General features: G+C 43.2%; 1 protein-coding gene across 1 annotated transcript in view; it reads left to right on the top strand.

Annotated features, from left to right (window-relative positions):
* Positions 1-24,514, top strand: part of LOC133409942 (xin actin-binding repeat-containing protein 2-like) — an 83,178-nt gene extending 58,664 nt beyond the window's left edge. The window contains 7 exon segments of the mRNA XM_061690558.1: positions 8,030-8,167; positions 9,820-9,906; positions 12,625-12,691; positions 12,979-13,082; positions 13,325-22,430; positions 24,208-24,341; positions 24,425-24,514. Of these exon segments, the coding sequence (XP_061546542.1) occupies positions 8,030-8,167; positions 9,820-9,906; positions 12,625-12,691; positions 12,979-13,082; positions 13,325-22,430; positions 24,208-24,302 (9,597 nt within the window). The 3' untranslated portion in view covers positions 24,303-24,341; positions 24,425-24,514.
* The last annotated feature ends 2,036 nt before the right edge of the window (positions 24,515-26,550 follow it).

Here is a 26,550-nt window from a genome sequence, read left to right as displayed (position 1 = left end):
CCTTGTTGTTAAAAATGGGCACCAGCACACTTTTCCTACATTCCTCACGCATCTTCTCATGCGCTAGAATTCTATTGAACAAGCTGGTCAAAAACGCCACAGCCACCTCTCCTAGATGCTGCCATACCTCCACAGGAATGTCATCAGGACCAACTGCCTTTCCATTTTTCATCCTCTTTAATGCCTTTCCAACTTCCCCCTTACTAATCATTGCCACTTCCTGGTCCACCACACTTGCCTCTTCTACTCTCCCTTCTCTCTCATTTTCCTCATTCATCAACTCCTCGAGGTATTCTTTCCATCTTGCTAGCACACTGCTGGCACTAGTCAACATATTTCCATCTCTATCCTTAATCACCCTCACCTGCTGCACATCCTTCCCATCTCTATCCCTCTGTCTGGCCAGCCTATATAGATCCTTTTCTCCTTCTTTAGTGTCCAACCTGGCATACATGTCATCATATGCCTCTTGTTTGGCCTTTGCCACCTCTACCTTTGCCTTATGTCGCAATCTCAATCTCAAGTGTTCATTACAGCCATTTGCATCCTTGTTGCAAAGTCTACCACCATCTGTCCCTCCAAGTTCCTTTCCTGGATGCCATACCGACCCATCACTTCTTCATCACCCCTATTTCCAACATGTCCATTAAAATCTGCACCAATCACGACTCTCTCTCTGTCTGGGATGCTCAGAACTACTTCATCTAGGTCCTTCCAGAATTTCTCTTTCACCTCTCGGTCACATCCTACCTGTGGGGCATAGCCTCTAATAAATTATACATAACACTCTCAATTTCAAGTTTCAGCCTCATCACTCAATCTGATACTCTTTTCACCTCCAAGACATTCTTAGCCAACACTTCTTTTAAAATAACTCCAACTCCATTTCTCTTCCCATCTACACCATGGTAAAATAATTTAAACTCTGACCCTAAACTTCTAGCCTTACTGCCTTTCCACCTGGTCTCCTGTACACACAATATATCAATCTTTCTCCTAATCATCATGTCAACCAACTCCCGAGATTTTCCTGTCATAGTCCCAACATTCAAAGTCCCCACATTCAGTTCTCGGCTCTGTGCTGCCGAAGAACTTGCTTTCCACCTCTTCTTCTTCGACCCACAGTAGCTGAATTTCCAACGGCGCCTTGCAGGTTGACGGCACCGGTGGCAGAAGTTGTTAACCCTGCCCACGACCGATCCGGTATAGAATTCTTTGGATGAATGCTCATATTTGTTTGGCAAAGTTTTAAGCCGGATGCCCTTCCTGACGCAACCGTCTGCATTTATCCGGGCTTGGGACCGGCCAACAGATTGCACTGGCTTGTGCCCCATAGGGCTGCATTATATACATTCTTGAATAAGTGAGGATAAACCACCAAGAAGCATTTTCAATGTTTGTTTCTGCCCCCAAAAGAAATAATAAAAAGAAGAAAAAAAAACTTGGAGAAAAAAAATAAATAAATCAGCAGATAGTGACTCTGCGGGTGTTATTATGTGGGGGTCCACTGTAATTGGCAAGCTAGTTGGTCGAAGCATGTGACTTTCTGCTGTTTGCTGGTGGCCAGAGCTAACTAATTCTTACTACCAGTAGTGATGAAGACTTACTTTTTCGAAAAACTCTCTTATGTCCGGCTTATAACATGGTGAAGCAACATCTTATCATTGTGAAGCTCATGCCTGTTTACGTAAATATGGAGGCTATAGAGTGAACTTTATGCATGAATTCACACCGTGAAACAGGAGCTGAGCTCATTCACTTATAGTTGTCATCTGTGGATGAAAATAATGACAATAATAATAATAATAATAATCATCATCACAGTAGAGAGAGTAGCAAGGAAGTGACATCTACTGGAAATGTGAGTCTAAAGGCCTCTTTATACTCCTGCGGTCGCACGGCCGACAACGCCCGCATTGCATCATGTGACCGCCGAATTGCCCCACCTCTGCGTAGCTTGAAGCGCGCACGGGAAAAATAGTTGCTGCGCCTAGAACGCTGCGGAGATCATCTCTCATGATTGGTCCGTTTTAGTCACATGCTGTGATGACGTACTCAGCGTGCCCCTTGGTTCTACATACCATCTTCGCCGGCACCTTATCGATCGATTTTACAGCATAATTAAATCATCTGGTCATCTAAGTACATTTGTCCTAGCAGACACAGTTCCAAGGTCGTTGTTGTTGCTTTGTTCCTTGTTACTGAAAGGAAAGTAAAAACGGCTACTGGAAATGGCCAAAAAAATGAGGAAACTTCACTCTGTGGTGTACGACCCAATACCCGCCATAGTGACACCCCCGACTTGGAGGTGAACTGCAGTATATTTTCAAAACTGCGCGCGTGGGTTGCGCTCGAGTATAAAGGCAAACTTCGCGAGGGACAGCCGGAGTGATGTCCGCGCAAGTATAACGAAGCCTTAAAGGATCTCATAGAATAAAGCCATTTGTGATGCAGTCTAGGAATCATATGGAACGCAATTTTCTCCAACCATTTTAGTCACATATGCGCCCAAAATATAATCTCTGCGACTTCAAAAGTATTTGGGAGCACACAGTTAATATGTTGTTAGCCAAAGTCATTGTCATTAGCTTCTATGTTGCTCAGGTGTTAATTACATGTGTTTCACTGTATCTTGAAGGGGAAGAATTCACAGTCACAGTCAATTGAAAAAGACACTTGAAAATTTGAGTCACAACAGAGTGAGAGACCGATTTGCCACCCTTAAAAACAGATGGCATTCGTTGATGCTTCCACCCACCAAGTAGTTTGCGATTGCAGCTGGTAATTTGATCTTGATTACATTGTTAACTCCTTGAAGGGAAAATATTCTCTGTAATTTTTTTGTTAATTGAAAATTATTGTCTTGGCTGACTGTGACAACACTGACCTTTTTTGCATACTATTTTTTTTCACTGTAACAATGTGTAATTTTTTAAAATATTTTTTTGTGGTTAACGCTGTAAAATATGATTGTGTACTCTATTAAAATAAACAGACTGAAAAAAACACAATACAAATCCAACGGTGACTTTGAAATTTTAACCAGTTGTATTGTTTTAAAATCTGTCCAAAAACATGAAAAAACAAGCAATTTCTCAGTCTGTGTTAGCTGTTTGAGAAATTTTGCGCTAGAGCGCTGCCTTCATTCACATCCTGTGTATCTCCTGCAGGCTAAGCCCCCCCCCCCCCCCCCCCTATCCATGAAACCTAGTGAGGCCCCTGGAAGGCACCATTAATGCTGAAAGAGCGCAGGTGTAGACAGGCTTGAGTAGTGACACATGGAACGTCGGATGAATTTTAAGAGATTGCGGAAGTGTTAGTTGAACTGACGAGGGATTGATGATTTTAGTGATCGGGAACGGATCATTAAAGCGCAGAGTGAGTTTGCAGGATTCCGTCTGGAGTGGGAGGTCACGGGAGGAAAGGCAAACAGTCTGACCCACCTTGTACTCAGGTGTAGGGGAGCGACGAAAGTCCGCGAGCCGTTTATATCTCTGCCTATACCTCTTTGTTTGATGATATTAATCATTAAAGTGGGGAAACTATGCAAAAGTGTAAGAATTTGAGAAGTGCGCCAATACTTTTTCACGGCACTGTATAGTTTTCTATCCTGTACGAATCCTATGAACATCTGATTTTCGAATCCGAAATCGAGGAACATTTTCATCTTTATCAGGACCACAGAAAATCTCATCGAAATTAACATTTTTGAAAACAAGGTGATAAAGAGATTTCCCAACAATGTAATCTGAAAAGAGCAAGTATTACCTTGCATGAAACAATGAGAAAATGCGATTTTGGTGGACCTCCACTAAATTCACGTGCCTAAAATGCAACACAGCAGAATGGAAAGAAAATGGTGGCCGTTTTTCTGGATATACTGTTGTAACATACCTAGTAGTGACGTCACAATGTCAGTCTCATGATTCGGTTTTATCACGGTACTAATTGATTGATAATTGCGATATCATGGGAAAGCTCACAATACTGCAAAAAGACTCACGAGACTCAAAAAGACTCATTGCAGGAAGGTTCACAGGTGGGGCAAAGAGGCGAAAGCAGTAGAAGTGAAAAAAATATTTTCTTGCTCTTCTTCTTGACTCTGGCTGAGTCTTTCACAACAGGTTTTAGGAGTTTCTGTTTGTTTTCCCACAGGTTTTTGTGAAAAAGACAGCTTCAAATCATATGTTACCATGCACTTCTATCCCCATCCATCCAATGTTTACATTCATATATTCTACCTCCAAAACAGCATTATTGCTGCAGCAATACTATATGCTCACAATAACAAAACTGTCCATTGAGATATTGTCTGTTCAATAATTTAACAGTCGTTACTGTAGCATCATATGTTTTTATTTATAATATAAGAAATCGGATTTTGCCTACTCACAGCGATTTCTTTGCTTGAGTCTAAAAATTCAAGTGAAGTCATAAACGCAGGAGCACTCTTAAAGGCATGAGAATCCTAAGTTTCTTTTCCTCGGCTTAGTGATATTGTAGGATAATTTTTCTGATGAGCCTCTGTAATATTTTTCATTTGAAATGTGGATATTTGGAGAGGAAAGTATGTCAGATTTATTTTTACATTGATATCGGTATTTGTGCTGGCACGGTGAACGACTGGTTAGCACATCTGCCTCACAGTTCTGAGGAGCAGGGTTCAAGTCCTGGCCTCGCCTGTGTGGAGTTTGCATGTTCTTCCCATGCCTGGGTGGGTTTTCTCCGGTTACTCCGGTTTCCTCCCACATAGTGGGTAAGTGGTAAAGAAAATGGATGGCTGGATATCTGTATTTGTATCGAGTGGATCTATTTCAATATTTAATTCTTGGGACTACTGTAATGTATTGGTGGACGGATATGTTGTAATGGGGAGTCAGAATTGTTATTCGCTCTCTGTGTGATGTTCTTTCACCCACGATTTCCGACTTGAGACAAACACTCACGAGTGTACCACTAGAGTGCTGCTGTTACAATATGCTTAAATATTTCAGTGGATCATCTCTTCGAAGGGGAGCGGTGGTGGATATTGGGCCTTCCCGGTGGCGGCCGGCACAAGCCGGTGCGGACAACAAGACTCCTCTTGCCAAATAGATTGCGACGCTCAGACCGGCATAGCAGTTACGCTGTAGCCTTGGGACTCGGGGCACCAAGTTGTTTCTGCATCACTCCCAATGCAGCCTTTTGGTCACGTGGGCCACTCAGCCAATCAGTGTATTTTTTGTGACGTACCCACTTGGCCACGTGGGTTACGTTCCCGATCGGGTGCGTTGATACCCTTAATGAGAGCGCACTGTAGCCTGGCTGTAGCAGTCTGGCTGTAGCAGCCTGGCTAAACTGTATGGCTGCGTATAGCCGGCCCAAAACAAAATTTTAAACACAAGGGCTCATTATTGTATACTGAGACAAGACCACGACGATATCGAAGTACTTTTAATCTTGTGATATTGCAGTATCATGAATATCTGGAGGCGGCACGGTGGACGACTGGTTAGAGCGTCAGCCTCACAGTTCTGAGGACCCGGGTTCAATCCCTGGCCCCGCCTGTGTGGAGTTTGCATGTTCTCCCCGTGCCTGCGTGGGTTTTCTCCGGGCTCTCCGGTTTCCTCCCACATCCCAAAAACATGCATGAATTGGAGACTCTAAATTGCCCGTAGGCATGACTGTGAGTGCGAATGGTTGTTTGTTTCTATGTGCCCTGCGATTAGCTGGCAACCAGTTCAGGGTGTACCCCGCCTCCTGCCCGATGACAGCTGGGATAGGCTCCAGCACCCCCGCGACCCTAGTGAGGAGAAGCGGCTCAGAAAATGGATGGATGGATGGATGAATATCTGGAGTGGCAGAGAAGTATGTTAGAATAATACAGGACATGTACGAGGGCAGCAGAACAGCGGTGAGGTGTGCTGTAGGTGTGACAGACGAATTTAAGGAGGACGTGGGACTGCATCAGGGATCAGCCTTGAGACCCTTCCTTTTTGCAGTGGTGATGGATAGGCTGACAGATGAGGTTAGACTGGAATTCCCGTGGACCATGATGTTTGTAGATGACTTTGTGATGTGCAGTGAAAGCAGGGAGCAGCTGGAGGAACAGTTAGAAAGATGGAGGCATGCACTGGAAAGAAGAGGAATGAAGATTAGCCGAAGTAAGACAGAATATATGTGCATGAATGAGAGGGGTGGTGGGGGAAGAGTGAGGCTACAGGGAGAAGAGATAGCAAAGGTGGAGGACTTTAAATACTTGGGGTCAACCGTCCGGAGCAATGGTGAGTGTGGTCAGGAAGTGAAGAAACTGGTCCAAGCAGGTTGGAGCGGGTGGAGAAAGGTGTCAGGTGTGTTATGTGAGAGAAGAGTGTCTGCTAGGATGAAGGGCAAAGTTTATAAAACAGTAGTGAGACCAGCCGTGATGTACGGATTTGAGACAGTGGCACTGAAGAGACAACAGGAAGCAGAGTTGGAGGTAGCGGAAATGAAGATGTTGAGGTTCGCTCTTGGAGTGACCAGGTTGGATGAAATTAGAAATGAGCTCATCAGAGGGACAGCCAAGGTTCGATGTTTTGGAGACAAAGTTAGAGAGAGCAGACTTCGATGGTTTGGACACGTCCAGAAGAGAAATAGTGAGTATATTGGTAGAAGGATGATGAGATTGGCGCTGCCAGGCAAGAGAGCTAGAGGAAGACCAAAGAGAAGGTTGATGGATGTCGTGAGGGAAGACATGATGGCAGTTGGTGTTCGAGAGGAGGATGTAGGAAATAGGCTTACATGGAAAAGGATGACGCGCTGTGGCGACCCCTAACGGGACAAGCCGAAGTGAAAAGAAGCAGTTTCATGAATATTGTTACATCCCTAATACCTAGAAATTGTGCCATCACTTTACTGCTTACTACAACTCCAAGGTCTCACAAATTCTCAAGGTAGCTGATGAGTTGCTATATGTACAACCCCAATTCCAATGAAGTTGGGATGGTGTGTTAAACAAATAAAAACAAAATACAATGATTTTGCAAATCATGTTCAACCTATATTTAATTGAATACATAGACAAGATATTTAATGCCTCACAGTTCTGAGGACCGGGGTTCAATCCCCGGCCCCGCCTGTGTGGAGTTTGCATGTTCTCCACGTGCCTGCGTGGGTTTCCTCCCACATCCCAAAAACATGCATGGTAGGTTAATTGACAACTCTAAATTGCCGTAGGTGTGAATGTGAGTTTGTATGTGCCCTGCGATTGACTGGCAACCAGTTCAGGTGTACCCTGCCTCCTGCCTGATGATGGCTGGGATGGGCTCCAGCGCCCCCGCGACCCTAGTGGGAGACGCAGCTCATAAAATGGATGGATGGATGTATTCTGTTTTTATTTGTTTAACACAATGTCCCAACTTCATTGGAATTGGGGTTGTATTTGTGGTTAGGGCGAAGGCGAGTAACGCAAGGCAAGAACATGGTGGACCCAATTGTAGGGAAGCAGGGAGGCAAGGCAGGAGTGCGGAAGTCTCAAAATAATAATATTTAATCTTCAAAAAGGGAAAACAAGGATATTGGCTGAAGCAAAACTGAACGAAGTCCTACAACAGATAATCAAACCAAAGTAACAAAGAAACACTTGAATATCTAAAACTGGAGACAAACTATGACCTGTGAGTAAGACGTGGAATAGATAGGGAAAATGACACCTGACAATGACATACCACAATGATAAAGACAACTGATGACTATGACATGGCAAAGACATGTGACAACGACAAGAACTGAAAGAAACCAGGGAACTAAATACAAACAAATTGACGAGACAACGAGGAACACCTGGACAAGGCACGAGTGGCTGGAGAGAGCTGATTGGTCGACACAAAGTCGACGAGAACAGGTGGACACGACAACCTAATGAGCATACGACAAACATGGAACACAGGAAAACATGGAACAAAACTAAACACAACCCAAACCAAAACACAGACCATGACAGTATTAAATATTGTGAACTTTTGCATTTGATTTCTCTGTCCATTTGTATGAATGTATTTTGTTTTGCCAGGTAATGGATGAGTCTGAGGCCTGTTCACTGCCTGGTGGCCTGGCCAGTGTGAAGAAACAATTTGAAAACCAGGACTTTGGCTCATTGTCTTCCCAGTCCAGCAGCAACCAGTTTCATTTACAACAGAGATCTGTGCAGGTGAGAATGAGAACAGTTGTTGTCATTGCCATTGTTGATGAACCCATGGGTATGCAGTTGACCCTTTACATCAGACTATCTCCGCTCTGTATTCAGACCGACTTGCTAAGCAAGCTATGTAGTTATACAGCGATTGATTGTCATTTCTATTATTGCTGTAGTAATGCACTGATATAAACAATCGCAGTGGCAGTCAGTTTTATGCAATGAAAATAACCTGTAACCGAAAATCCCAAGTGCCTGTTCTCCAGTGCAAATTTGCTAGCATATAGCACTCGAGGCAACGTAATCAACAATGATAAATGTTTCTGACAAGAATGTCCACAGCAGTTTTTCAAGTCCATGGAACTGCTTAAGAGTAGCAGCAGTTTCATGTTGTTGTAAAGTGGGTGAACATTATCCAAGAAGACAAGTGGAAAGACGCTCTGTTGTTAGCCCTTATCCTGGTTAGCAAGCTGGTGCTCTTCTCTCAGTCTGTGTGTTTTCGTGATCTTGTCTGCTTTCCTGATTCCGTCTACCACTGTTTTAAGTAAACCACTATTCTTGGAGCTAAATTCCATTTAACCACACATTTGTTTAAGGGAGTGGAATTAGCAACCGTCTACTAATTACTACTAACAGGTAGTTCACCTTTTGTTATTAATTTGTTGAGAATTTATTGCATTAGTAAATATAGGTATTGAAAGTGACATGTCTCCGTTAAAAGGTTCTCCTTGAGACATGGAAGTGATATGATGCCAATGTCATTTGTCAATCAAAGAGGTCATCATCAACGTGGATCATCAATTCTTCACAACTGTGCATACAGCAAATGCCAGAACATGTTACATCTGCTTCTGCTTGATCCCAGCGAAGCAAGGTCAAATCTGGCCCTCCATTCACTCTCCCCCATTTGTTCATTGAGACGGAAAGCTGAGTGGATGAATTGAGCGTGAAAGACCTTGCTGAATGCTAAATTTTACATTGAGGTGTGTGCAAGAAATGTCTGTGTCTATTTCATCGACTCAATGCTCTCGCGCCTCAACAGAAGGCACTCTCCAGTCAGATTTCCCTCACTGATGTTTTACCCAGGATCCATGCCATGTTTTGTAGCTTGTTGAACATTCAAGAAGATATTATAATCCCAACATAAGTGGTTTCAGAAGCAGAGGCTGTTTCTTTTGTATTAACAGCAAAGGAGACAAGCTCTAATACTACAATATACAACTTGCTTACACATTTCATTTGGAAGAACTGGCTAATGCATTTTCTATAAACAAATCTTTGAGTGTAATTCCAACTCTGCTGTGCAGCAATACATCCACTAACGATTAAGGGCTTTTGTTAATCTTTATGAAAATTACTCTACAGCTGTTTCAGCTTTCAGCAACTATGTGGTGATCAGAATGAGGTTTATACACATGCATGTGGACCTGAGCTCATCAGCTACACATTCGGTACAATTTGATGACAACCAATACAAAAACTTCATCAAAATAACAATAATGTAACCAAAGACCACAGTCAGACAGTTAAATTAGTCTTACTTAGCATTCACATCACTGCAAAATCATACTGGATGTCATTCAGATTGTACCAAATAAAATGTCCACTAAGTGTATGTGAATGTTGAGAGTGCCAGAGGGATTGAGTGTATTTTTCTCATTTGGAAGGAGGTGTCCCGTTCCTCCGAGGTGACGGTGAGAAACAGTGTCAGAGAAGCCAATCCCTCCACAAGTATCTTTCAGAATCAGCAAGAGGTACCGTAATTTCTCGTGTATAATGCGCACCCCCAAATGTTGACCTCAAAATTCTGGATGTATGTATAATGCATTTTTACAATGCCTGATTTTGCTTCTACCCATATGATCAAAACAAGTATTTTTTCAAAGAATTATTCTGAAGTTAAGCACTTTATTTGAACATGTAATACTTTTTTTATTTACTTGATCTTATTTTGAAATTCACAGCCTTACTTTTATTTAGTAAATGAGAAAACACACAGTTGTGCTCATATGTTTGATTACCCAGGCAGTATTTGTAAAATGGGTACAATTACTTAAATAAAACATGAAGGGCTGGGTGAAACATATTTACTTTTTTTTTTACAATGGGATTCAAATTAGCGGCACGGTGGACGACTGGTTAGAGCGTCAGCCTCACAGTTCTGAGGACCGGGGTTCAATCCCCGGCCCCGCCTGTGTGGAGTTTGCATGTTCTCCCCGTTCCTGTGTGGGTTTTCTCCGGGCACTCCGGTTTCCTCCCACATCCCAAAAACATGCATGGTAGGTTAATTGAAAAACTCTAAATTGCCCGTGGGTGTGACTGTGAGTGCGAATGGTTGTTTGTTTGTATGGGCCCTGCGATTGGCTGGCAACCAGTTCAGGGTGTACCCCGCCTCCTGCCCGATGACAGCTGGGATAGGCTCCAGCATGCCCGCGACCCTAGTGAGGAGAAGCGGCTCAGAAAATGGATGGATGGATGGATGGGATTCAAATTAAACTGTCAAGCATTTCAGAAAAGCATTATCATTAAACAAAACATAACCATAAAGAAATGAATAATGGTTATTGTTCATCCATCCAGCCATCCATTTTCTGAGCTGCTTATCCTCACAAGGGTCGCGGGAGTGCTGGACCCTATCCCAGCTATCTTCGTGCAGGAGACGGGGTACACCCTGAACTGGTTACCAGCTAATCGCAGGGAACACATAAACAAACAACCATTTGCACTCACATTCACACCTACGGGCAATTTAGAGTCTTCAATTAACCTACCATGCATGTTTTTGGGATGTGGGAGGAAACCGGAGAGAACCCACGCAGGAACGGGGAGAACATGCAAACCCCACACAGGCGGGGCTGGGGATTGAATCCCGGTCCTCAAAACTGTGAGGCAGACCCTCTAACCCAGGGGTGCCCAAACTTTTTGGCTCAGGGGCCACATTGCCGTAAAAAAATTGTCATGCGGGCCAGCATTAATTTTACATGCTACCGACGAGGGGAATGCTTTTTTGTATTTATTTTTATTTTACTTTGTTTTACTATGCTGTCTGTTGCTAGGTAGATCTTATAACTGCCTGACCTGGTTAAATGAAGGTTAAAATAAAAATTAATGAAATGCAAAATAAAGTATTTTTATGAAATTTGACTCAAACTCAAACTTTATTCATCAGAATCAACAAACAACATGTTTGCATTAATGTGAAGGGTGATACTGAGATCTCGACTGCAGTAAATGGGGCAGGTCTGGCTCAAAAGCGGTGGTTTTAATGCACAAGATGTCACGCAGGTGGGAGTCACTTCGTCTTGTCCTCACGCGGTTCTTATTCATGTTCATGACTGAGAATGTCTTTTCACACAAGTATGTCGAGCCAAACAAGCTCAGCATTTTCTTAGCAAATGTACGAATCTCTTGGAACCTGTCTTTATCCAGCTGCTGGTAAAAGTTGACAAGAGGGAGTTGTTGGTACCGGCTGCGACACACCGTGTCACACTGCAGCTCAATGAGCTCCAACTGCAGGTGGGCTGGAACGTCACTGAGATCCACGGAAACGGGAGAAGAAAAAAGCGTGATCTCCTTTTCAATAGTTGCAAAATCCCTGAAACGCTGTTGAAACTCCTCAGTCTGAGATGAGATGTTTGCGGGATACTTCCTCATTTGCGCACTGATATTGTGCGCTGGAAAACGGGTCATTATTTCTTGCAGAGATTAAACACAGCCACAGTCTCTTGGCAAATTAGGAAGTTGTTTCTAAACTCAGTGAAAAAAAATATTCAGACTTCCATTTGTCCTGGAAACGTCGGCCCTCGCTATCAACTTTCCTTTTCTTACTTCCAGTTGCCATTTTAGAAATGGGCAAAAAACAGATCATGCGCAAAACGGCCCCGCGAGAGTTCAGCCACAAGTTTACTGCCATCCTGTGGTGAAATATAAAATTGCGCGTGTATTTTGTACTGCCGGGCCACATATTATTGATTTTATGACAGAGGCTTCGGGCCAGTGGAAATATGAACACGGGCCGGATTTAGCCCGGGGGCCGGACTTTAGGCATGTCTGCTCTAACCGGTCTGTACATACAGTAAATGCAGACATACATACCCCTGTCATATTGGAATGAAAGTGTAGGGTACACCTTTTTCATAACCTCTAGGTAGTGGTGACATTGGAATGAAAGTGTACAGGTTTTTCATAACCTCTAGATGGCAGGATACATTTATAAAATGTATTGTTTTTCTCCATTTTCCCCTATACCTATGTATAATGCGCACTATTGACTTTTGACAATTCTTTGGGGGAAGAAATGCGCATTATACACGATAAATTATTGTACTTGGGTTGCACGTCACACCCATAAGATTCTGGACTTTCTGCTCCATGATGTGTCCTGAATAATACAAGCATACTAAGAAGTTTTCATGGCGTAGATAAAAAATGTGTGACTATGAGCATACTAACGATTTGCCTTCTTTTTGTAGGTGATCCATGATGAGAGTGTCCACCATAACAATGTAACCACCAGTCACGGAACTTACAATGAAACAGGTTAGTTCTCCCTGTGTCTTCTATATTATAATATGCATGTTTCATACCCTGCATATTAATAATATAGCTAGCCATTCGGATGATTGTCTGTTCAATGCACAGCAAAACAAATCATAAGGGAAAGTGTAGATGATAAAATTTTAGAAAGATGAAACTGAGTAATTGCAGCCGTGTGGCTCCAGAAAATGAGAAATACTCGGGTTTGTAATGAAATAATTTATTTCACTTTCCATTCCCCTCACTGTGAAGGACTTAATGAGGCAGCCTTTTTCTTGTGTCTTTTTCAGTTATGCTCACTGGTGGAGAGGAGCTACCGAAGGTTTCCACCCAGGCGTTGAAGCAGCAGTATGAAAAGAACATTGAGGAAGCCACACCCCCCAATGAAATTAAGGTATTGATTGAGTTTATCAAAATAGATCGTAGTTTTATGTCATATGACTAGAATATTAGGCCACATGAAATGATCAAATATGCTGTAACTTCCAACCTGTTCAACGGTGAACTGAACATAGACTTGACATTTAATCCTATTGTGAATACATTGTGAATTTGTTGACATTAATGGTTTTTGGAAATACAATGCAACCTTACTTTAACGTCTCCTCTTGCCATGCCCACTTATGAATTACCTAGGTCGATATGGATTTTAACCAGTTTCAGTGGATGCCAGTAAGCCAGTTGTCCAAAGCTTCAACAATGACCAGCCACCAAAGCTCCTCCTCTGTAAAGACCACTGCCACATGTGCAGTGTCATCAGTGACACATGAAGCAGAAGAGTATTTTCCTCCTCCTCCTCCTCCGATGAATCTGCTTGAGGTACCTCAGGAAACCCATGAGAGCAGTGCCCAGCCCCACAGGCAAGACCCCCAATATAAAAGCAATGTTAACAAGGAGCAGTACTTTAAAAACAAGAGCAGGGCTGAACTAAAGCGCCTCTACAAGCATATTCATCCAGAAGTTCGTAAGAACCTTGAAGAAGACTACCTAAGTCACCTTACTGAGTCAGAACAGACTCAGCAAATGGTGGGGGATGTCCAGCAGACATGCTTTATGTTTGAAAATGAAGGCTCGAGTAGGAGTACGAGCCCTGATCGAGAATCTTTGGAGTGGGATGAGATCCTAAGAGGAGAAGTGCAATCTAGGCGCTGGATGTTTGAAAACAAGCCATTGGACACGATAAAAGATGACACGCCTGATGAGAATGAGGTTAAGAATATTGCACAGCAAGAAATCATTGCTGGTAAAGATGTAAGATACACAGCATGGATGTTTGAGACTCAGCCCATGGATGTTTTGGGGAGTGAGACACTTGCTTCTTCAGAGGAGATACAAAAGGTGACTGATCTTGCAAGAGGTGATGTCCGGACTGCTACTTGGCTCTTTGAGACGCAGCCACTAGACTATCTGAATAAGATCTACCAAGAAGATGAACAGGACACTGTTATCACAAAAGACATCACTGGAGGAGATGTGAAAACTGCCAGGTATCTCTTTGAGACACAGCATCTAGATTCACTGGGAAAAACAGAAACGATTGAGGAAAGCCATTTTCTTAGCCTAAAGTCTGAGCGAGAGGAGGTTAAAGGGGATGTGAAGACAACCACTCGCATGTTTGAGACTCTGCCCATGTGTGTCATCAGGGGGGATTCGGGAGAGATGCTAGAGATCACAACCATTCGCAGGGAGGAGACTGAGAAAGGAGACGTAAAGACGTCACGCTGGATGTTTGAAACCCAACCCCTCGATACTATCAACAAAGACTTTGCTAATGTCAAGATTATATGTGGTATTTCCATGGAGGACAACATTCAAGGGGGGGTCAATAAGGGTAGATGGCTTTTTGAGACAAAGACTCTGGACACCATCAAGGATGAGGAATGGGAGACCACCAAGAAAAAAAGGGAAGAGATCATCGGCGCTGATGTAAAAAAACACTGCCTGGTTTTTGAGACTCAGACTATGGATATGTTGAAAGATAATGCCAATGCTCGATCTTTGGCCTGTGAGGAGATTGTTGGAGGTGATGTGCAATCAGCAAAGCACCTGTTTGAAACGGTGCCCATGGAAAATCTCAAGGATCTAATTGACGTGGGGAAACTTCAGAAAATGGTAGCAGCTGAAGAAGAAAAGGGCGATGTGAGGCATCAAAAGTGGGTTTTTGAAAGCCAACCTTTAGCGAATATAAGAGAAGAGAAAAAAGAAGTGACGCGAACTGTGAACATTGAAGCTCTCGACAAAGGTGATGTGACAAACTGTAAGGAAAAATTTGAAAGTATGGATTTAAGTAAATGTGAAGGAACGCAGAAAATTCAAGTTGAGGGTGTCACAAGTGGATCTGTGGAATCTAACAGAGTTCTTTTTGAATCTACACCTCTTTATGCGATGCAAGACAGCTCTGGCCATTACCATGAGGTGAGAACTGTAAGGCGGGAGGAGATTGTCAAGGGAGACGTGCATAGTTGTCGATGGATGTTTGAAACACGGCCTATTGATGAGTTTGATGAAAGCCTTAAAAAGTTTCAGATCATAAAAGGTATATCTAAACAAGAAATTGAGTCAGGGGATGTTAAGACGGCCAAGTGGCTGTTTGAAACGCAGCAGCTTGATGCCATTAAACATGTTGATAGTGAAGAAAAGGAGACTAAAGAGGAGACTGAAATTGAAAGAGGGGATGTTAAGACTTGTAGGTGGCTATTTGAAACACAACCAATGGATGTCTTATATGAGAAGGTTGAAAAGAGTGAGGTAAATGTTGAGCAAGTGCAGAAAGGTGATGTCAAAACGTGCACTTGGCTCTTTGAAACTCAGAGTCTTGACAACATACGCGACCATACAGAGTCAGAGTCTGAGACCATTTTAAAGACCTGCACTGTGAAACAAGAAGACATACAAGGAAAAGATGTGCGGCTGGCTCGCTTTCTTTTTGAGACAGAGAATCTTGAAAACCTAACCGGTGAGGACAGTAGTTCTTTTAAAAGGGTCACAGAAATCGACATTCAGTCAGGTGATGTTTCCAGGATGAAGTACATTTTTGAGAATCGCTCATCAGACATAATGAGCTCCACCTCCGGGGAAACAATGCAGCTGTTAAAGATGCAGCAGGCTGAGGACATCCAGAGGGGCAATGTGGTCAATTGCACCTGGATGTTTGAAAACCACCCTATTGATACAATCCATGATGAATCCAAAGAGGACAGAGAAATTCGAACGGTCACTGATGTTCAAGGGGGTGATGTTGACAAAGGCCGTTTCACTTTTGAGACGTTCTCCCTGGATCAAATTAAAGATGAGTCCACTGAGCCTCATATTTCAAAACTCACAAGTATTTTTAGAAATGATTTAGAGAAAGGGGATGTAAAAAATTACACCATGATGTTTGAGACCCAACCTCTCTATGCTATCCGTGACAAAGAGGGCTGTTACCATGAAGTCACGACAGTCACCAAAGAAGAGATAATGAGAGGAGATGTGGTGGGTTCCAGGTGGCTGTTTGAGACCAAACCTCTTGATTCTATTAGAGACTCAGAGGAGGTGTATGTTATAAAAGCTGTTACTGAAGAAGGAATCAACAAAGGAGACGTTAGCTCGGCCAGATGGAGGTTTGAAACACAACCTCTAGATGAAATTACAGAGGAAATAAAAGTTAAGTCCAAAACAGTTGCACATATCCAAGGTGGTGATGTGAGGACAAACAAGCAGCGATTCGAGGCAGATGACACATCACAAAAATACATTCGAACGGTCAGTGTGAGTGAAATCCAAAATGGAGATGTCAGATCAGCCACGTGGATGTTTGAAACCCATGCAATTGATGAGATTGGTGGCGAACGAGCAGAGTATGATGGTATGGAGAGAGTGACAAAGGAGGAAGTGATGAAAGGGGATGTTAAACAGTCTGTGTGGCTCTTTGAGAAGCAGCCACTCGACAGCATCAAAAAGATGGAGGACACAGAGGTTTTGATTGAAAGGGAAGAAATCCCACAGGGGGATGTAAGGACTACAACATGGCTCTTTGAAACGACACCTTTCCATGAATTCAATGAGAGGACTGTGGAAAAAACCGACATTGTAGGTAAAAGCATTAAAGAGACACTTGAGGAACTTTACTGTCAGAAAATGGTCAATTCACAAGGTATCCTCATTGAGGCAGATGAAATTGGCGATGTTCGCATGGCCAAGTACAAACTGATGAACCAGGAGACTCCCCAAATCCAAAGAGAAGAGATTATCCGTGGGGACCTGAGCAACATCATGTTGAACCTCTTGAATCGTAGGGAGACCACTGAGAGGGGGATAACTATTGACATTGAAGAGCGGGGCAATATCAACACCACAGTAGAGCAACTGTTCAACCAAGAGAGAGGCAGCAATATTGACAAAGAAGAAATCCTCCATGGGGACATTCAGGAGGCCATGAAAAATTTGCTTAGAAATGAGAGTTCTTCCAAACATGGCATTCTGATTCAAGAGGATGAAAAGGGAGACGTGAGGATGACAATATATTCCTTGTTGAATAAAGGGGAAAGAGCATGCATGGAGAAAGAGGATATAATTCAAGGGAATGTCAGTAAAACCCTTCATCGCCTCCTCTCCAACTCGGGGGCAGAGGACTCTAAAAAGATAAGGGTAGGAGACATAGAAAGGGGTAATGTAAGCTTTTACACCACGTGCATTGAGTCTGGAGCCTTGGACTATTTGAAGCAACTTCAATATGGAACAGATGAAACCGCGCAAGTCGTAGAAAAGGACTGCATTATTGGTGGCGATATTGAGGAAACAAAAATCTTGCTTAGGAAGAATCAGCAGGAGATAGGCCGCACAGTGGCAAAAGATGATATAGTTCCTGGTGATGTATGCAGCATTGTTCAAGTCTTAATGACAGAGCCCACTGTGACTTACAGAAACCTGGAGAAACAAGACATTGTAAAAGGTGACCTTAGTGCAGCCTTGGATTCACTGAGCCAAGCCATCAATCAGAAAGCGGCAATAGAGAGAGAGCAGGTGGTGAAAGGAGACATATCCATGACTTTAAGATCTCTGGAGAAGGCTCAGTATCAGCCCAAAGAAATGGAAAAGCCAGAAATAATCAGAGGAGACATTAGAAGTGCTCTTGAGTCACTTGAGAAGTCTGCAACTACAAAAATGGAAGCTACCATTGAAGATTTAGTACCAGGTGATATCAAAGGAACCCTAAAGTCCCTGCAGGAGGCCAAACATGCTGTTAAGGAAGTTGAAAGAGAGGAGATTGTTAAAGGAGACATCCACATTGCTATGCAAAGTTTACATGAGGCCTCCAGTGAGAAAAAGACACATCAGCATCAAGTGAGTGAACAAGGGGATGTTAAGGCAACCATTCAGCTCCTCCTTGAGCCAACAACCAGCCCAAGGATGCAGCGCCGGGGGAGCATCGAAGGAGATGTGAAAACATCCATAAAATCACTCTATGAAGGACAAGAAACAACTTTTGTGGAAAAAGAGGAAGTATTAAAAGGGGATGTTCAAGGCGCGATAAAGTGCCTGATGCAAAAAAAACAGTATTCAAAACCAAAGCGCATGCAATCAAAAGTAAGGGCTCCGCAGAAAAATCCACTTACTGTAAATCAAGTGACACATGAGCAATTACTTGAAGAAAAGCAGAAGAGCATAACAGGCAGTTCAGACACTGCTGTGAAAAAACTCTTTCAAAGCTGTGAGTCGCAAAAGCACAATGAAAGCAAACTGATGAAAACACAGGTAATTACCAACGAGGCCTCTATGACTGTATCCAAAACAGACAATACTGCTGGGGCCTTTCAAAAAAAGAGCATAAAAGAGGAAAAGCCCAAAGTGCTGCCCCCACAGAAAACACAATCCTCTAAGCCCATTATGATAAGGACTAAGCAAACATCTAATTATGAGCAAGCAAAAGCTAAAACAGCTGACATGAATACAATTAAATCAGTGAACAGCTCATTGCAGACAAATATTTCAAACAAGCAAATATGTGAAACAAAGACAGTCCAACACGTACAGACGACCGTCGTGCAGGAAACGGCCTCTCATAAAGAAAATGTCACAATAACTGAGCATACAGCTAAAAAGCAGATGGAGAATCAGGCTTTCAGACAAAAGAAAAGCTTAAAAAACATGAAAAGTGATTCTCACAATCTCGACATGGTGACGCGGGGCGTGATCAAAAAGGGTAAGCCAGAACTTCACTTCCCTCCACCTCCCTTATCACCACCTCCTTCCTCTGAGTCTGAGCTTTCCCTTCCTCCACCACCATCTCCATTGCTGGAAAACCCAACATCTTGCTTGTCCCAACCTCCCGTCGCAGCGCAGGAAAGTGACCTTCCACCACCACCACCGCCGCCGCCTCCTGTTGAAAGTAGAAAATTAGAGCCAGACTTTTTTCCACCTCCTTCTCCAACCTCGTGCTCTGGACAAGATTTCCTTCCTCCCCCACCTTCACAGGAAGAACTTAATGCAATGCCTTTGCCTCCTGGCACAAATCTAGGGAAGTCCATTGGTAAGCCTTTGTTTAAAGTGCCCAAACAACCAGAGGCACAAAGACCTGCACTTGTTAAACCAAAATGGCAAAGAAACATGCAGAATCTATTGCAACGTCCCACTCAGCTCCACCTTGACCAAGAAAAAACAACAATAGCACCCTTCAGAAATGTCAAAGTTCAGGAAGGTATAACAGAAGCAAGCGAGCAGAAAGCACACAAGATAATTCAATCAGACACAAAAATACCAAACCTTCATTCTGCTAAACTGATGCAAAAAGCAAGCCCACAGCCACCCCAAAAAATATTTCTTCCCCCCATGAAGTCGCCTCTGCCCCCTGAACCTGCTCCTGCACCACAGCCGAGGCCGTACGCTCACAAATTTAAAACCCCTCTCATGCTTGCAGAGGAAAAATACCGTCAGCAGAGAATGGAGAATGAGGAAACAAGTACAGTCACAACTTCCACCTCGCCTCCATTAAATACACAACCCACCCCGTATGTTGACAGTCTGCGGGTTTCCACATTAAATGGGACTGAAAAAGTAGAGACCACAGAAGCAGCAAAACTAAATGTACAAGTTCCCAAAGAAGAAACTTCAGTACAACACATAACCACCAAGAAAATCCCATCTCAGATTCCTTTGAGCAAGCCCTTGACCTCTGTGGCAAGTAAGAAAGTAGCTCCAGGATGTTCCAATTTAGATAGCCAGCAACTTTCCACCAAGATCTCCTCAGGTAAATTACTCTCTTCAAAAGTCAGCGTAAAAAATCAACCAGCGCCCGTGCTCAAGACTCAACCTTTTTCTGTATCCCAGTCAGAGCATGAAACCTCTAATGTAGCAGTCCAGTCATGCACAAATGTCGTCACGTCTTCAGTCACTGAGGAGCAGCAAATTATTAAGAAGTCCAAGGCCAGTAATATCGCTGTCACACACAGTGATCTATCTCAAGAAAATATACATTTCCAAGGGCAGGTTGCACCCATGCGGGAAGCCAAGGATGTGAAAAATGTCAATGAGGTTTTGACAAAAGAAGGAAAAATGCCCTCCTCTCAGCCCACAAAAATTCCCAAGGTAACCCCAAGTTTCAAGGTGAGAACCTTTAAGATGTCGGCTCAGAAAAAAGATGAGAAAGATGACACATTAGGACAAATAGAGGCAAAGAAAAGTGAAACGCACTTCCAGCAGCAGATAAGCAACGTGTCACTGAGGAGTGAAGCAAAATTGACTCAGGAAAGAAGCCAGGTGACATCATCAATAACAGAAGTTCAAGTGAGAGAGACAAAAAATCAGGTGCCCATTAAGAAAGAAAGTCACATGATTTCTGGGAAACCCGTGCATATGAATGAAACCAAAGAAACCCAGCCACCAGCAGTCACTGTTTTAATGGCCAAGAAGGCTAAGACGTCGTCTGTGTCACAGGTTCAGCAGAGCATGAGGGCACAGCAGGTCCAAAGAGACCAGGAAATGGTTGTGACTGAGAGGGTGGTCCAGCATAGCTCTCAGAGGCAAGAAGCTGCTCATATGCATCAAAAGCAAATAAAGCAAGAATCGGCAGAAGCAAGCAAAACGCAGACAACATCGGGAAAGTCAAAAAGTGACATGTCTGTTCAAATGACTTGTATGGACCAGGCCCATTCAGAGGAAATGCCACAATTAGAGAAATGTCATGCAATGCAGAAGCTGCTCACTCAAATGAAAGAGTTTGAGGGCACACCAAGCAAGATCGACCCCACCACTGTCAGCAGGATTATAAGTGATCTCCCTGACTGGCTGGTTGGCTCAGATGAGAGAAATAATTTATGTGGACTTGCAAAACAGTCAAATAAGAAAAAGTTGAAAGAGATGGTGGTTTATTTGAAGAATATTATTCAAGTTAAGCACACAAATCTCGTGGAGAAACTGACAGCTGTGGAAATGAAAGAGAAAGCGTTCCCTTCCCCACCACCCCCAGTGGCTCCAAAACCAGATCAGGTCTTAAGTGGTGTGACTACAAAGTTAGCAAAAATCAGCATTGGTTCATCTAAAACTGAAAAGAAGGGGTCTGAAGAAAAAAAGTCACTGCACGAAAGCAAAGTGCAACATGAGCTGAGTGAGGCAGCACATCAGAGAGTCCACTCCCCATTGGCAAGCATCCGCACTCCCTCTCCCACCTTCATTAGCATTGAATCTAGAAGGATAGAGTCACCGCTCAGAGGCACCCCGTCACCACCGCCTTACAAGTCTGTCGGAACGCCTCCGCCTCCAACTCGTAAGCAGTACACTGCCACATCTACCTTCCGGGCCACACCATCTCCCACCATGAACCGCTCTGAGAAGCTGATGAAATTGAAAGACACTGCCTCAAAGGTTTCTTGCAACCCCATCCCTCCTCCTCCTTTGGCGACACCAGAGTTGTTTGTGGATGCCGGAGAGCAATCATCTCAGTGTATCGTACAGGATACTCCCACAGTGAGAAGTGAGCAGGTATTGGTGAATGTGGCAGAAGTGGGCGACTCCATGATGACAGTCAGAGACAAAAAGTGTTTCTTTGAGGAGGCCCAGAAAGCAGAAGAAAACAAGTCATACCTTCGGAAGGATCCAATTGATATCCCTGAACGCCTTGAAGCTGATACTGAGGAGAGTGCTCAGGTTTTGACTGCAGACATCCTGAAAGAGGACCTCCCTAGAGTGGACATGACAAAGCTGGTAAATAAATTTGAGTCTCCACAAGCAACCGTCTACTCCAGGAAAGAGCCAATTGCGATCACAGAGAGGCTAGGTAGTGACACTGAGGATGCAGAGCCCAACCCACACGCCCCGCGAATAGAAGAAATGTCAACATTCAACGTCAAAGCGATAAAGAATGTGTTTGAAAGTGGCGAGCACAGTTCTCAGGCAGCCCGAGACCTACGAGAACAAATTGAAAAAAGAGAAACAGACTTTTCCCACTCTAAGCCAGTGGACCAGTCTGAAATTTCCTCACTTGCTGAGGGGTTATGCAGCATTGATGATTTTGGGAACATCATGAGGAGTGAGGTGTATTGTGGGAGCTCTGTGACCCGTGGCAATCCTCCATCCTATGCTGATGTGGTGAGAGGCAGAGTTCCAACAGTTGCTGTGCCCTCTGATGCCTCTACCGAGGAGCTACTGAGAAACTTGCAGCAGTCTTGGGCTGAAAGCCAAGGAAGCTTACAGAATGTGGGCTTCAGAGTCATGGAGCAGAGGAGTTCACAGATTGTCACACATCAGCAGGAGACTGTCGTGATGGGTAAACCGAGCATTGCAGCATGAGGAGACTAAACAGGCATGATGGTGTGTTTTGGTTGTGACATTTTAATGCATTGTGTAAAAAAAAATATTTAATCAACCCTGCTTAACCCTGCCTATTGTTGTCGTGACTATTTTGTTGTTTGGAGCAGTTTCCAGGTGCAGTGACACAAGCAGTTTCACACCTAGTATTCACAGCTCACATATTTTTCTGTTTGTTCATGCCACTTTGATGTGATTCTAGCAATGATACTAACATATTGAACTCCTATTTCTCACACTGAGTTGCGTGATTTTTTTCATTGTCTCCAATGAGAAGCAAGCAATCAATGTGTTTTAATCAGTGGTGAGCGGGCCATTTAGTACGTAGGCCAGCAGTGGGGCTTATGTTACATGCACCAGCAATGACTGCTCAGCGCATTGCATTTTCACAGTCATAGTAATGGAACTCCTCATCCTGTATTACAGAGTCGTGTTTACAGCTCTTCAAAAGAAAAACAAATCAATAAAACAATATGTGGCGGCATGCGCTTAGCCCCAGCAGTAAAAGCGGGCCAATTGGCACCGAAACTGCGACACTTTCTAGGGCTTCCAAAAAGCAGAATCACTTACGGTTTTCACTTTTTTAGTAGTCATACTGGGGGTTCATTCACAGAAAAACAAAGATACTTCCTAAATTACGTGGCATACTGTGTGAGAGAAAGCACAACTTGGTGTATCATTTAGATGCTTTGACTGTTTGCGAACTGAAGCATAGTTTGTGAAATCACTAAATATTTATCCCCAAATTTTGTTCGTAAACCAATTTGTTCATAAACCAAGGTTTTACCGTTGCACTGTATAATACTAATCAATACTATACAAAGATGCAATATAACAAAACACAGCTGTACCACAGACATCATCTGGAGCAGGTCAGAATTAATCATTAGCTAATAGCATGACCAACACAAAACATGTAAATAAAATATAGCAAACTCACCAGAGATGCTGATTATTAAATGTATTAATGTGTGCAGATTGCTACAGAATTGTTTTGCTAGTCTACTTGGTTTGCTCTGACCAACCACTTAGAAGACAAAAAAATGCTGACGTCATTGAGTTCCAGCTCGCCCGCCACTGGTTTTAATACATTTGAATAGTCTGTGGTTTTCCACGTTGCACTTGAAGTAATACATCCAGGCTAGATATATGAAACCAGGATCTTAAATTAAAATCTGATACATTGTTGCTGTGATGCTGAAAAAAGCTTTTAAATACAAATAACTGCATAATGGTTCTGCTGAATTCAACACCAGGTTTGTAGGGTCCAACTAATCAATATATCTACTGCGGTTGTAGTTTGCAGTCAAATAGAACTGTAAGGTGTCATACTGAGAACTGTCTTATACTGTATTTTGTTCACACCTCACAATACGATGCAGTGTGGTAGTAGACCAATGTAAACTATGACCACAATTACAAACATTTATGATTCAGAACTTTTTTCCCCCCTGTTCGTGCAATGACAAAATTGCCATGAAGGGTTTTCATTCTCACCAATATGAGGGTGCATGATCACAATCATTTCTTACCACAATTTGACTCCAGCAGTGTCAGTCAAAACTTTACAGTATTAGCTTTTTGATTTTAGATTTTTGACATACAGTCGCTCTTGAATTGCATGTCATTGCGGTGCAGGCGTACCTGATTAAGTGAACCAGAAAATGTTCTTGAAGCTGCATGCTGTTGTTAATGTATGTTTGTGTAAATTAAAATGGTATCTCCTCTGTGTGCAGAAGATTCAAGTTCCAGATTCCGAACTGTGCAGGGTGTGTCAGAAGAGGGTGTACCCGATGGAATCTCTGATTGCAGACAAGCAAAACTTCCATAAAAGCTGCTTTCGCTGTGAACATTGTAGAGGCAAACTAAGGTGAAGTGATGCCATCCAGCAAATATTTGTATTGTGCCTCTTTTCCAAGAGTTTACCTGCTCTTTGTGCTCCTTCTTTAATAGTCTTGGCAACTACGCATCTCTCCATGGACGAATGTATTGCACGCCACACTACAAGCAACTCTTCAAGTCCAAAGGAAATTATGACGAAGGATTTGGACAGAAACCACTCAAACAACGATGGAATAACAACAGCCAAAGGGATTCAATTGAAAAGACCATATTCAAATCATCCTCGCCTGAAAAGAAAGTTAAGAATTCCAAATATTCTACTGCTCAGAGCAAATTTATTTATCAGGATTGTGACACAAGCTCAGCTGGAAGTGGAAACACAAAATCCACAAGTAAGATATCTGTTGTGTGGCCACCTCAGACTGATTCTCCCAAGACATGCTTCACAGTTGAGGATCAGCTGAAGCTGATGAAGCCATTATGGCCCCCTGCAGAGGGTGCAGCCCAAGAAAAAGAACAAGTCAGTCAGCCAATCAAGCCTGCATTGAAAATGGGTGGCATTCCCCCTGCGGAAGCACAAAAGGACAGTGTGCAAGGGAGTGCTTGTTTAATCTCAAATATGAAAACAAAAGAGGAGACTGCAGTCGAAGCTTCAATTTGTACTGCCTCTGGCTCTCAGGAAGCAGCAGGAGAACGTGCCGGCCAGGAAGTGAACAACAGTCCCTTAGACTCTGTGCCTCCACTAGACTCTGTTGTAGAGTCTGAATTCGAGGAGCAAAGCGAAGAGACTCAGAGTGGATTTATGAAAAATGTGATGGAGAAGCAAGAAGAGCAGAGTGTGGAGGAAGTGACTGTAAGTGACAGACAGACAGATTATACAGCAGGTGAAAAGGTGGCTGCAGGGAGAAATGAGGAAGCGTTACAGGTGACCTTACCAGATGACGAGGCCCGAAATTCAAACATCAACAATAATAACAACAGCGGTATGGTGCTTGACCATCATGTTTTGTTGCAAGGCCTGACTGAGGATGAGGAAAGGGGAATTCAGTCCAACCTTTTTACAGACGTGTGTGGAAGTAAAGATGTTTTCCTAGCTGACTGCAGTGAAGACTCAAACTGGATGCCAACTGAAGTGCTACAATTGGCACAGAGGGATGACTCCTTCGTGCCAGCGGATGCCAAATGTGCTGAAGCCACAGATTCAGATCCAGACGTTTTCGCACATTTTCCAGAAGAGAAAGCCGAGGGAGCATTTTCTTTCAAGAAGGCGGCGGCTGAGCCAAAGATTAACACGTCGAGCTTCCTGGAGGACATTTTTGCCGGCCTCAGTACCAGCGGCTCCACTCTGCTATCAGATTTACAATTTGACATCTTTGGGAAAACAACTGGGGAGGGGCCTCCGCTGTCAGCACTGGACGACCTTTTGGATCTAGGGCAAGACCAAAGGGAAAGTGCAGACCAAGCAGGAGATGAGAGGAGAAAGGGCGACAGCGGCCGGGATGCTTTTCTGTGGTCCCGTGACGACAATCTGACAGCAGAGGAACAGATCAAGATGAACCGATGCTATGATGATGACAGCGACGATTATTAAATACCAACCAGCAGTGCATAATCAGGCAGCCTAGCCGATGTTCAATTTTATCTTGTCCATGGAGAGATGAACTGTTCTCATTTAATTCACCTAACTTTCAGCACTTTTAGCAAAGATGTGCTGCACCTGGTGTGCACCAAAACATGACTAATTGCTCTTGTATGTTGCACAGAATTCACATATGACTTGCTGCAATATTATTTGCAATATTGCATTTCACATAAATAGATTTTCCTAAAATTGATTGCTTGAATGAATACATTTGGACAGGTTTTTCCTTTTTTTCCATTTATTGTCTGCGCTTTGGGTGAAATAAAGCTTCATGACCTCAACAGTTTATGACTTTTTAATGAGTAAGTGCACAGAGAAATGAGAGCAGCTGTGGCACTGGGGTGTTTGATACACTACTCACACACATCACGGGCAAGAAGGGATCTCTTCGGAGAGAGGTATATTGATTTTTACTGATACAGAAAGACTTTGTAGGACTTACACATTTTTTCATTTGATACTACTTATCCAATTTTAGTAGCCACTTATTCCGACAGCAAAGAGGATATGGTACTATGTACTGTATGTCAATTACCGCAGCAAAAACAACAGGTTTCGGAAAACTGACTTTGAGTGGGTTCGACAGCACATTCTG

The sequence above is a fragment of the Phycodurus eques genome, chromosome 1 (genome assembly GCF_024500275.1).
Source record: "Phycodurus eques isolate BA_2022a chromosome 1, UOR_Pequ_1.1, whole genome shotgun sequence".
NCBI classification, from domain to species: domain Eukaryota; kingdom Metazoa; phylum Chordata; class Actinopteri; order Syngnathiformes; family Syngnathidae; genus Phycodurus; species Phycodurus eques.
The sequence above is the reverse complement of the archived record's forward strand: the minus strand, read 5'-3'. Positions and strand labels throughout refer to the sequence as shown.